Source organism: Rhodamnia argentea, chromosome 2 (genome assembly GCF_020921035.1).
Source record: "Rhodamnia argentea isolate NSW1041297 chromosome 2, ASM2092103v1, whole genome shotgun sequence".
NCBI classification, from domain to species: Eukaryota; Viridiplantae; Streptophyta; class Magnoliopsida; order Myrtales; family Myrtaceae; genus Rhodamnia; species Rhodamnia argentea.
The window spans coordinates 3,827,616-3,840,539 of NC_063151.1; the positions used below are offsets into that span (position 1 = coordinate 3,827,616).

A 12,924-nucleotide genomic window follows, 5' to 3' on the forward strand; every position below is an offset into this window, starting at 1 on the left:
GTCATGCAACTTTGGGGTCATGTGACCCGACAAGGGCTCGCTAAGTTGGTGTGACATTAAGTAAGATCCGGGTCGTCTAAAGTCGCATCGATTCGCGACTCAACGATAGCTTGCTTAGGGTCGTGAGACCTTGGTGAGGGTTGGCATAAGTCGATGCGATATCATCTGGTCGACATAATAATAAAAATAGTAAATCATGTTTTTATTTAATCGTTTAAGTTTTTAGAATAGTTGGTGGTGATCCCATAAAATCTCATATGTAGATCTTGAGTTTAAATCTTTACGGGTCCCTATTTTTCTCCCTAATCAAATATTTCCATGCTTACTACTTGGGTAAAAAGATCGGACTAAGTGTGAATGTAGATAGCACGACTCACGAATTTTCCATTAGAAGTATTATGTGAGTGAAATCTTTAGTTTTTTTTTTTTTTTTGGTAAGGAGAGCCCTTGTCTGGTCACATCACCCCAAAGTTGCATGACCCTAGGTGAGCCCTAGTCGAGGTCATGCAAGTCAATGAAGAATGCATGACTTGAATAATAAGTCAACGAAGAATGCTTTCATTATCATTTTGGGGACATTTTCTATGTTAGCAACAGTTTATTAGATCAAGGGAGTTTGCCTAATTTGGCTCAACTCGACTTGGCCATGAACGCGTGGTTCGACCAGTCTTCACAGCCATTTTACAAGGGATAATTACATAAATAATTAGTTTAATGTGCAATATCATCTCTAAACTTATAATTTATTCAATGATGCATCTAATTTTAGCTCAATATACAACGTTATTTCTTAATTTTTAATTCGTTCGGGTAAACATTTAATTTAGTTTGGAGGATCAAATTGAATAAATTGATAGTTTATGGACGATAGAAATGGAGATGATCGATTCTTGGGCGGTTTAGCGGAACCGGTGGATTTAGTAAGGGTGAACAATACAAACTTTAATTTTGATATAGTTATTAAATTTTAGGTTTGCATTTAAGAAATAAAAAAATAACCAATAAATTATTAAGTTTAAATTTAAAAAATAAACAAAAAAATAAAAAAAATAATCGGTTCGGTTCGAGCGATCCCTTTTCCCGTAGAATTGAGAACCTGATCGAAATCGGAAGTTCTAATTTTATGGAACTTGAAACCGATTTTATCCGATCCGATCCGATCCGATCTGATGATTTTTAATTTGATTGTTTCCTCTTGCCCTCCACGCGATATGATATACGAGTCCAAAAATTTAAAGACCAAGTTAACAAACAAAGTTCACGGACAAATTATGTTATTTTCCCTCCTGCGAATGAGCTGGGTAGGGCTGGAGAAGATAAAGGATCGATAAATTAACGCAAAAGCAATCAAATAAAACCTCACAAGCAAAAGAGAAAAGTGCTGCCCGTGATTGTCCAATGTTCGATGGTCATAGCCTCACAAGTGCTCCGGATCGTCTCTGTGTCCTGGACTGCATATTCGAAATCGATCGGGTTTCGTTGGGATCGGGCTCTGTTCCTTGAATCGTCTCTTTGATCGGAGACGGAGACGATCCTTCAGCAGCTGATTCCTGCGGGTTCCGGTTTGGGGCTGTTCTTCGAGTGCGATTCATCAAACGGCGACTTTAGACGATGACCCGGAGGCCCAGCACCTGCGCCATCTGTGAAAATTTGAATCTCGCTTCTATTTGCACGGCATGCGTCAACTACAGGTATCTCGAATCCTGTTCATGGAGGATGATTTCGTGTTCAAGGGGTTTGTCCTAGTATTTGGATAGGCTTCTCCCTTTAAATTATTTTCTCCTTTAGAAAATTGTCGGTGTAGAGCCTAAATTTGCCACTGATGGTTGGTTATCTAGCTGTGAATTCACTGGATATGCGAATCATAGCGGTGCTTTGTCTTTATGCGCAGGCTGAATGAGTACAACAATGGTCTGAAATCACTTAAAAGCCGTCGGGACGACCTATATTCGAGATTGAGCGAAGTGCTCGTGGCAAAGGTTTGTATCTCTCGTATGAAGAAACTTCATTCCCTTGTTCATTCGTGTATGCTTCCAGAAAACAAGAGGAATAAAGCAAGTAGGAGCAAGGGCTTGAATTTTTTTTTTTTTTTTGCTCTTCTGTCTTTCTTTAATTGATGCTGATTTAGCTCTTTAGGTAGAATAGTCTTGTCACGACCCCATTAATTCCCGAGTCCTAAGCTATCTAGGATTTTTTGTCTTTTACTAGTCTCCGCTGCCCTTTTCTAAAATGGCATTCTTGACATTGGTAGCATGCTTGGTCTCTGCCAGCGATGCCAGTGGAGTGCCAAATAACAATGGTTATGTAAACACTATGTAGTTCTGGCCTGTCACAGGCCCCGCACTTCATTAAGTTGAGGTTGATAAATGTTGTTAATCTTACTGGCTACTTAGCCAGTTTATTGATAATTATGTAGCGGGTAGGGGCACCTTGAGATCATTGCCGTTGATTGATAGTTATGGTACCAGCAGATGAATTGCCAGTTGGCACGCATGATTTAATTCATCTGATGTTTGTTCAGTTCATCATGGATGCAGTCCCCCTTCAGAGGTTGCCTTCACAACTTATACAGTTCACAGTGGAATTTGACCCATCATGCTCTTCTATGTCATATTTGTGTTTTTAGTGTTCTTTCCATTTTTGGTAATGCTGGCAACAGCTCAGTACTTGTAAGATTGCATGGCTGTTACAGTCAATCTGATGTTTGTTCTGTTCATCAGGGCAAGGCAGATGATCAATTTAATTGGAGAGTGACCCAGAATGAGAAACTTGCAAAGTTGAGGGAAAAGCTTTGTCGCAAGAAAGAACAACTCGTTCAAGGTAATTTGAGTGCAGTGTATTAGATTTGGATCTGTAATCTTCCTAATCTGTGAGACTGACGGATTACTTGCAGGGAAGGCTAAGGTTGAGAGACTGTCAAACGAATTGAAGGCAAAGTATGGGGTACTGGATTCTGCACTATCCAAGGTGCAACCAAGTTTCCTGAGTTTATGTTTTTATTCCTGGATTTACTTTGGTAGTGTTCTTTTTCACGTTCAGTAACAAGCAAATTGTGTTTCTATTACACCATAAGTAGTCAGTTTTTGGCTTTTCTATGCAGTTGGATAGGAATCGTGTGGAACAACTGGAGAAGTTCTATCCTAACCTAATATGCACACAGACCTTGGGACTTGTGAGAAATTCATCCTACCACCTCTTATTTTAGATATTTTGTGATATTTTTTAATTGCTCTGTTGGAGTGGGGTTATATTGATAATTTCGTTTTAAATTTACTTTCGCTGTTCCCTATGACATATTAAATGCGTGGTGACTCCTTTGGCATCTTTCAGCTTTCTATTCTTGGCTTTCTGTAGTTGATTGATCTTTTAGGCCCTGTTTAGTTCAGCATTGCAAATGAGTATTGGGGTTCTAAAGTCCCTTGGCCAAATGCAAATGGTGTTTGGTTTATTTTTTGGCTCACTTTGGGGAGATGCAATTGCATCTCAAATGCTCTCCAAAGTCCTTTAGCCCAAAGTACATTTACTTTGGGAGATGCAATTGCATCTCAAATGCTCTCCAAAATCCTTTAGCTCAAAGTACCTCTACGGGTACTTTGGGCTAAAGGACTTTTGTGAAATGCAACTAATTTTTTTATTATTTTAATTTTGTCACCTTCGCTTGCCGCCGCCGCCGGTCGCCGGCCGCAGCTGCTGCCGGTCGCCGGCCGCAGCTGGTGCCGGTCGCCGGCCGCTGCTGCTGCCAGTCGCTGCCGGTCGCCGCCGCTGCTGGTTGCCGGCGCCTTTTTTTCGGAAAGAAAAAATATTTTACAAAGTTCATTTTTCACCAAACAACATTTATGTCAAAGTTGCTTTCTAAATGTGTTTTTAAAATACACTTTACTCAACACTACTTGCATTTTGAAAAGGGCCTTTAGCCCAAAGGTATTTGCATTTTCTCAAAGTCTCTTGGCCAAATGTTGAACCAAACAGGGCCTTAGTCTTTGACATCACAGATGCACTACTTCTCTTTGACTCGTGTCTGTGCACAAACAAGCTTTTTTGTGTCATTGGAGACTGTTTATAAATGTTTGATGGACGTTATAGTTTTTTTTTTTTAATTAGCATAGGCGGCCATGTATCTCTAGAGTAGAGTTTTCAGTCTTGAATTGTACTTCTTGATCTAAATTCTGGTATGCTTTCTGGGCTGTTTAAGCTTGGTGTTTTAACAAATTCTGTCTTCTCATTTGCAGATGGCTATTACCTCAGAGCGCCTTCATAAACAGTCTGTGGTCATAAAACAGATATGCAAATTGTTCCCCCAACGTCGAGTAAGATCTTAAATAATAAGTGCTTGCTAATGAGTAATTAGGAGCTGCGAGCATTGATAATGCACCATATTGTTGTTATTCTCTATGAAGGCCCTTTTCCCCCTCCCTTGTGTGAAAAGGTTGAGAAACAGCTAGTAAAGTGTGTTTATGTCTTTGATAAACAGAGTTTGTGTATGAAATTATGCGCATCGTGGTGTATCTGAATGAGAAATAATCGCATAAAATTTTTAAGACTTGAGAATTCACCAACTGAAGTCACATGCATGACGATCACTGTCAATTGGACTGACTATTAGGCAAAGCTGCATCTCAGAACGTGGACAGGAATAATGATTGTACCTGAAAAGAACATTGCTGGGTAGCTGCTTCTATTTAGAGTGTTTGGCTTGCTTCTCTGAGCTCTAAATATTTTGAGTTTGTCATTGCTCCGTATAGCAAATGATCCTGAAGATTGCTATCTGACTCTCATGGGGCTTCAGCTGACTTTGAATTAAGAATGGCATCAACTAAATATCTAATCTTGGGCTTAGTATTTCTGAATCCGACTGTTAATGGGCACAAACAATAACTTTCGGTTAATACTCTTGAAGATTTTCTTATGAAGTGCACTGCTTGTTGCATATGTTTTGTGAGAAATGAGCTATATAGATTTCCTTTGGTGGTTCATACTGGTGCTGGCGTAATTGTTGCGATAAGTATATTCCTGGAAAAAACTATGAAAAACTTGAACTTTGTTTTTTGTTGCACAACTATTATCTTATAGATTGGTTCATTTAATGAATGCCTCAGGTGAATGTGGATGGGGAAAGGAAAGATGGATCCGTTGGTCAATTTGATCAAATTTGCAATGCACGTTTACCTAGAGGACTAGATCCCCACTCTGTTCCTTCGGAGGAGCTTGGTGCTTCGTTGGGGTAATTTTGTGGATATGACAAAAAACTTGCAAAGATTCTCCTGTTCTAGTTCACCTTTTCCTTTTAGCCTCTTTCAGGCAGAGTTTGTCTTTCAGTTTTTCAAGGATTAGTGCAGTCCTTCCTTGATAGTGTTTTGTTTCTCAGCAACTTGAGTTTCTCTGTACTAACATTCTAATTGCTATGTTGCGTAACAGATACATGGTTCAACTTCTTAATATTGTTGTCCAGATATTGGCTGCGCCAGCACTTCACAACTCAGGTTTTGCGGTGAGGACAATTTTATGATTTAAACACTGTGAACTCTTTCACTGAGTTTTATTTGTGATTCTCTCAACTTCTTTGTTTTGGTTCTTTCCTTTCGGCATTCGGCCTATAGCAAAAATAATTTTCTTATATGCAAGATCCGTGAATGTGATACAAAATAAATTACGACTCCTAACCAAACACTGGCACATAAATAGGCACGAAAAAAGAACGTAAAAAAGTGTGTGCTGCTCTTTCTGATGGTTACCCATTAATTGGACTCTCACCCTTGAACTGACAGGCAGCTGTGAATTCAAAAATAATACTTGTTTATCTTTCCAATTCATTTGTGAAGATATGCATCAGCATTAATTTTGCAAAGGCTTAAATGAACATGCTAACTGTATTACTTACCTTTGCTTTAGTGTTCAATGCTGGTATTCTTTTTTGAACATTATCTGTATTTGTGGGCTTACCTTTGTTTTACGTAATGCTGAGTCAATGTCAATTTTAGGGCCACCCCTGGATCTCACGATACAGTATGTCTTGACTTTGAATGGAAATTGGAGTTGTATTTCTTTAATAGTGCAATACTCTATTTCATTATTAACTGTTCCGAACAATTTTCACTCATCTTATTGGAAAATGGATTACTCTATCTCTTAATTAAGAATGTTCCTTTTAGCTAAGAATAAACTCTCTATGTTGATTGACTGTTATTTGTCCCTTGTGTATAATAGGGTTCTTGCTCTCGAATTTGGCAACGAGATTCTTATTGGGATGCTCGTCCATCTTCTCGGAGGTAAATTCTTGTGCAATCACACTCGACAACTTGGGTGCTCAAGCTTGCTTGTCTGAAAATTTTGTATGCCTTGCAGCAATGAATATCCCCTTTTCATACCACGCCAAAACTATTGTTCAACTAGTGGAGAAAATTCGTGGTCAGACAGAAGCTCTAGCAATTTCGGTGTTGCTTCAATGGAGTCAGAGAGAAAGCCACAGCTTGATTCTTGTAGAAGTGGCAGTTTTAATTATTCTTCTGCTTCTCCTCATTCTGTTGAAACACACAAGGATTTGCAGAGAGGAATATCCCTTTTGAAGAAAAGTGTGGCATGCATCACAACATACTGCTACAATTCTCTCTGTTTAGATGTCCCTTCTGAGGCATCTACTTTCGAGGCATTTGCTAGATTATTGAGCATACTCTCTTCTTCGAAGGAAGTTCGCTCTGTATTTTCTCTGAAAATGGCTTGTTCCAGGTACACACTTTTATTATCTTTTAGCACACTGAAGAAAGTAGAGACTTTGTTTGCAGTCTGTCTTTGAGTTAGTTTGTCCCTCTTTCTAAGTGTGTACTTGTATGGATATGCGAGAGTTAGATCACTTGTTTCTTCAGTAATGACCATGTTGAACAAGATGAGATGATGACAATAGTAGGTATATTTGTTCAAAAAGATGAGCAGTGGATATGTTTGTCAGGAACATAAAAGCTTCGCTTTTAAAGTTGACTTGTAACTTGGAGTTTGTGCCAAAGCCTCGAGGACTTCATGACTTTGAAGTCAGGTTTTATAGTTTACAAGTTATTCTGCATTGCGGCATTCTGCATATCGGGCATTATGCAAACTTAATAGTTTTTGTTAATATACCGGTGATACACATATTACATTCTGTCTCACTTTTATATCTTCATCGATTTGCAGATCAAGTAAGCAAGTTCAACAGTTAAATAAGTCTGTGTGGAACGTGAACTCAGCTATCGCATCAAGCACTTTATTGGAAAGTGCACATGCACTTCCTGTTGTGGTATGAGTGAGATTATATCTAGATCTTCACAATTTTTTCATATTTTTATAGTTCCTTACATTATTTGAGTATTTTTAGCTGACTTGTCTTACTGAATTTTGATCCATTTGCATTCGACCTTTGCTCACATGGAATTAAAACTGGCATATCCTCAGATGATATTGAGATTTGGTACTTAGATTGCTTTCATTGTGCTATGTAAGACAGGTTTACTAATTATGCTGTCACTCCCCCCTTCTTTTGGGTGCATTAAGATGATGGGCGATTGTCATCATCAATTTTCAACTTTGGCCATTTGTATCACAAACTAATACTTATCTAATAGTAATATGATATAAAAGAACTGTCTTTTCAATATACTCTCCCCCTTCCGAATTAGTGGATGCTCCAAAGTGAGTGGCATGCGCAAAAAGATAGAGACTGAATGTGAATTGCATGCCATCATATGCAACACAGTCGATTTCTAAGGTAGAGGTTTATTCTGTGTATTACAACTGTTGTTAAGATATCATTTGACCCTTCTTTCGGGTGAAATAGTATGAGGTTCTCGTATAAATTCATGGTTTTGTGCTTAAAACTGATATTACCAGTATGTCTTCTCTTTTCTTTTATGTTTGGAGGACAGCTTCCAAAGATGAGATTCCTTTTACATAATCTATGTTGGTTCACACCTTTGGTTTTGATGAGCTTGCCGTGCCATGCAGAAAAACATTGGCGATGCCAATCTTCCGAATTCAGCTGCCAGCTTTCTTTATGCTACTGATTTATCAGAGATAGGAAAGAACGAGTTTCTTATTGATGGATGGGATTTAGTGGAGCATCCTACTTTTCCTCCGCCGCCATCGCAAAATGAGGATGTCGAACATTGGACCCGAGCAATGTTTATTGATGTCCCAAAGAAATGATTTGGCGACCGAACAACCTTCCTACTTTGTGTAAGTTAGCATACTAGCGCACTGTTTTTGCCAATTTCTTAAATGATGTAGAAAGGGACCTGTCGTTCTTTCTATAATGCATTGCAAAGTGGAAGTTGGCAAGAGCTTTGACCCCTGTAAATTCCCACAAGTTAAGCCTTGGTATTTGGCTGTCATCTTTGTTGCTTACTCCATGATGTTTGCAGTGATCAGCACTCTCAGTGCCCTTGTATTTATGTAGAATCAATGCTATGGTGCCACTTGTCAGAAATCTATGCGGAACTTTTACCTTGTTTACGAGGGCTTTTCACACTGAGTTCTTGCTTGGAATTTAATTTGAAGCTGTTGGCACTGGAACCCAGTGAAAAGCCAATAAGTAAATCCCTGAAATAGAAGCCGAAAGCATGTCCCTGAGCTTTTTGTTTGTGCTAAGAGCTATTTAGTTCAGAAGTTCTGATTTCCCTTCTGCATCCCTTTTAGGGCTTAGTAGGCGTTTTGTGTGGCTTTCATCTATAAGAACTTTTTGAGTTTCAAAACAGAATTTTACTTGGGGATATGTGTTTTTGCAGTTTATCGAAATACTTTGGTCATATTCTGCATTTTCCCAAGTTTCAGTTCAGGCCCCGAATCATATAGTCAGAGTTTCTTAGGATGCACTAAAGATACATTGCTGACTAAAACCCTTCATCTTGGCAAAATGAAAAATCTTGACTTTTGTTGTAAATTACAGATGTGACTTTTCCAGGTTTCTTTGTCGATTCTTCAATCCGTGAGAACTTCTGACCTTTTGCAATCAGATTTGTGCATCAGTTGATGGATTCAAAGAAAACCCCGTGGAAAAGGATAAAAATCTCAAATGAGTATATTGTAAAGTCATTTGTTGCATTGTTATAAGCTACTGCAGCTTCTGAAAAATCTTGGTTGTTGTACGCAGATTTCTTTTCTTGTTTCTGTCAGACCTAGCTCTGCTGCTCTCTTATAAGGGTTTTGGGATCTTCTCTTTGCAGTTGGCAGGTTCGTCGAAGAGAGGGTATTCAAAAAAGTTACTTGCTCAAGGCAGGGAAGGAGCATTGCTGTTGTAAATATGTCGGGATGGGGATTAGGTGTTGACATGTATATAGAAAAGGGCTGTCTTTAGTCGCTAATTTGGTTGTAGAGTTTGTTCTCGTCTGTCAGGCCATGTTATGACTTTGGCAGATACCAACTAGACTACACCTTGAAGATGTACATTCCCTGCAGGAAGGACTAAATTGAAGAAAAAGAATTTCACTTTTGTTCCTGGCAATTCTTCCCATCCTCATTTAGTCTGAAGTCATGATGCCATGAAGCAAGCTATCCTCATTCTTTGGTGGATCTGTGTAAGGATCGTGCCCTTCTGCAGCGAGCCTGCAAAAACAAAGTTCCTTGGGAATTTATGTGCGGTTTGGCGCTAATGTGATGATTGAGGCAATGGCACTTTGTGCTGGATATCATAATCTTTTGCACAGGTCTGTCTGATCTCTCTCCCTAACAGAATCCATATCTACGCCTCCAAATCTCTTAAGATGAGGAGCGCCTGTAACTGTTATACTCGATGGATCTGTTGTGGGGGCCTGGAGCCTGGAATGCGAATGGACCTATTTCCCTCTTACCACTTAAGTTAACCTGCCTGAGGGAAAACTTAAGAGAACCATGGATGGATCGCAAATGTCTACCACAGCTATCGAACGAGAAATGCAGTCATTCCTAATGGCATTTCAAGAACAGGAGTTGTTATAATGTTTTCCTAGGAATCTTCGCGCCTGAGAATTAGGAATTCTGATAGCTGTGATGAGTTCATTTAGGAGCCACTGTATTGTAACCTTAATGCTGCACCTCTCGCTGTTATCTCGAGCTTGACTGATAATCAGTAGTTGAATTTGATTTCTCACTTCTAATATGCTCAGGCTACAAAAAAGCCTTTCCTGGATTACCATATGCCTGCTTGGGGCTTTCGCAAAAATTGCAGAACATACCTTCCGCTTTTGGAATTTGATGGCGTGGTAAATGTGCCTGACATATGCCCAATATTTCACTTGCCTAGGTACAGAGACGTCTGTATGTCTTTCCCCAGCAGAAAATCCATTCTGGGCATTAGATGCTTGTGAAGTAAGAGCAACAACACGAAAAGCCAGCAGGTTGGGACCGATAGAAAAGCACTTTTCCTGTCCGTTTCATTTAAAGTGTTGCTATTATTGGTATGTCTTCTTCCACAATAGCAGCAAAAACTGGTTGAAGAGTTCTTTCCAAAATTTAATGGGCGAAGTTTCCGGAAAACCAATCTTATGAGTCAAGTAGATCGAAACAATAAAGAATAAAAAATCGCATATTTCTTTTTTTTTTATTTATGTATATACTAGAAGAGAGATGAGCTGGTGCGCCGCAGTTGGTACTTGGGCATGGAGCTTGAACCCGAGCAAAAGAGCAACTCCAGTTCCTACGCAAGATAAAACTTTCAGAATAAGTAACAACATACGTTTTCAGTGATTTTGAGTACGAAAACGGAATCCTTCAAGCATGGACCAACGAGATTCGAAGGAATGCAAGTGTGATAACAAGACGAGTTTCCCTCCAAATCACAAAAATCGCAAAAAATGTAGCACTACATGTTGAATCCGATATGAGAGCTGCTGCTTAGAGTGCAATTCTTGTTGTCTAGTTTGGCTCTTTTCCGCTTGTGCCACGGGAATTCAGGCGCAAGTGTGAGGCAGAAAAGGCAAAGACGATGAACATCCGCAATGTAAAGGAAAATCCTTGCTACCAGATAAACACTACGCAAGAAAAATCCCTGATGGAATTGGACAGCTAATAGGTATCTCTATCTAGATATCAAACCAGGACCAAATTTCAGGGTGATCAAGTAGCAATCTAGACAGACTTCTCATGAGTGATGACCAACTTAAGGACGGTTGAATCCTCGACTACCTCAGCCTAAGAGGAGAGAAATGTTTACAGAGTTCATGTTGGAAACCAAATGCACCTACTTCAGAGACCATAGTCGGAGTCTTACGGCGCAAAGAAACCGTTTCAAAATCCCAAGATGACCCGTTGAGTTCTGCCCGAATGGGATTTGGTCCAGAAATTCTTTCATGGACAATCTCAGACTCTAAACAGGTAAGTTTGATAAATCTAACTGGTCCTATCCCTCTGATTCCACAATAGTCAACGCATCAGTATGCGAGAGAAACAGATGCAATAGAATAGATGAACGGCGATAGGTAAACAAAGCTGTGATCCATGATAAGAAATGCCATGAAGAATGTACTCGTTCTCTACTTTCCGAAATAACTCCATGATCTACTCAGACACTAAGTTAAATAAAGAACAAAGTGCAATATTCATGTCACATGAAGGATGAACTTCTAAACTCTGTTTCACATAATGTCATGCCAAAAGAGGTCAAGAGGTTATTTATCTTCTGTTCTGTCGATAAGTACAGCAAAAATTATACCTTCTGCTTCCTGAGCCAGTTATTTGTTTTCCTCAAGCGAAGAACTTGATGTTCCAAATGGTTGGTGTAGGCCTTTATCAACACAAGAAGAATGCAGCTCAGAAGATTAAAAACACAACTTTGAAGTTAGCTAGTAGAAGATCTCAACAGGTCACAAACAACCATCAGCTTGAATCACGCGGTTAACCTGTTTCCTTGCCCTTGATCTGGCGGCTGACTCGCGATTCTTGATCATCCTCTTTTGCCTCCTCTCCACGGTCTTATCCATGACCTCATCTGGGTATCTACACTTCTTTTCACTAGATCCCTGAGAATCAGGTGATGTCGCAGATATGGCTGGCGCTGTAATGGGCAGAGATGTTTGGCTCTCTGCGTAACCCGTTTCAAAACCTTGGTTTTCATACGTAGAACTCGAAACATTGAAATTCGAATTAAGCACTACCAATGGCTGCTGCTGTTGGACTGAAGCCATGTGAAGTTGCACCCAGTCCATCGGCTGCGAAACCACCATCATGGGATCAATTACCTGAACAGGTTCCTGACTGATGGGATTTTCTTGAACATCCAAGTTGATGACACCGGCACCGACGAGAAAATTCTCGAGCGTGGTTTCTCCAAGAGTTATCTCTTGATTAAGGGTCTGGTTATTTACAGAACCGACTTGCTCAGTATCCACAATCTCACCCCAAACATCTTCCTCTGGTTTCTTATTCAGCGTCTCATTCAGGTTGAAGTTTCCGAGGAAGACAGAAGGGGCCGAATTTGGATTCTGCAGCTGAAGGCCTTCCTCTGCTGGTGTAACTCTAGGTAATTCGTTTAAGGTCATGCCGTTAAAAGGTTTGCCAAGATTCCCCATCTGCCTATGAACATCACCAAAGGTGAGAGTGGAGAGAGATTCTTCTCTACCAAACGGAAGAAAACGTGTCCCGTGAGGTTTAATTGCAGAAGGCATGCTTTTGTCATCCATATATGAACAACACAGAGGCCGAAAAGTTCATCAAGGATTGAGCTGTCAATGAAACGTCATTGCAAGCAAACCATGAAACATCGAATTTGCATTGCTCAACGAATGAGCTGACATAAACCCCGGCGAAGCAGATTTTGACTGTGATGTAGAGTGCTCAAGCAGACGGAGATAAGAAAACCGATAACTTCAAGAATGGTTTAAATGACTGTATGAACACGGGAGCACGCGGACTTAGAGGGGGTCAATGAAGAAGATTACGCGGAGCGAAATGCGAGCCGCCAAAATGATCGAAGAAACAGTTCGGTTA

General features: G+C 39.9%; 2 protein-coding genes across 5 annotated transcripts; one reads left to right on the forward strand and one right to left on the reverse strand.

Annotated features, from left to right (window-relative positions):
* The first annotated feature begins 1,351 nt into the window (after nucleotides 1-1,351).
* Nucleotides 1,352-9,431, forward strand: LOC115748996. Of its 3 annotated transcripts, none has more exons than XM_030685680.2 (13): nucleotides 1,353-1,691; nucleotides 1,892-1,979; nucleotides 2,721-2,820; nucleotides 2,894-2,967; nucleotides 3,101-3,172; nucleotides 4,230-4,307; nucleotides 5,097-5,221; nucleotides 5,416-5,488; nucleotides 6,205-6,266; nucleotides 6,343-6,723; nucleotides 7,165-7,267; nucleotides 7,972-8,202; nucleotides 9,116-9,431. In XM_030685680.2, the coding sequence occupies exons 1-12, from the start codon at nucleotides 1,612-1,614 to the stop codon at nucleotides 8,170-8,172; spliced, it is 1,437 nt and encodes a 478-aa protein (XP_030541540.1). In that variant the 5' UTR covers nucleotides 1,353-1,611; the 3' UTR covers nucleotides 8,173-8,202; nucleotides 9,116-9,431. The 3 variants fall into 3 exon arrangements, with proteins under 3 accessions (XP_048129810.1, XP_030541540.1, XP_030541541.1); XM_030685681.2 differs by having other exon boundaries at nucleotides 9,189-9,431; XM_048273853.1 differs by lacking the exon at nucleotides 9,116-9,431 and having other exon boundaries at nucleotides 1,352-1,691; nucleotides 7,893-8,166.
* Nucleotides 9,432-10,547: 1,116 nt separating this feature from the next.
* Nucleotides 10,548-12,913, reverse strand: LOC115748999 (ABSCISIC ACID-INSENSITIVE 5-like protein 3). 2 transcript variants are annotated; one of them, XM_048273859.1, is made up of 4 exons: nucleotides 12,513-12,913; nucleotides 11,838-12,447; nucleotides 11,651-11,722; nucleotides 10,548-10,636 (listed from the first exon to the last, which is right to left on the reverse strand). In XM_048273859.1, the coding sequence occupies exons 1-4, from the start codon at nucleotides 12,611-12,613 to the stop codon at nucleotides 10,556-10,558; spliced, it is 864 nt and encodes a 287-aa protein (XP_048129816.1). In that variant the 5' UTR covers nucleotides 12,614-12,913; the 3' UTR covers nucleotides 10,548-10,555. The 2 variants fall into 2 exon arrangements, with proteins under 2 accessions (XP_048129816.1, XP_030541545.1); XM_030685685.2 differs by having other exon boundaries at nucleotides 11,838-12,912.
* Nucleotides 12,914-12,924: the final 11 nt, after the last annotated feature.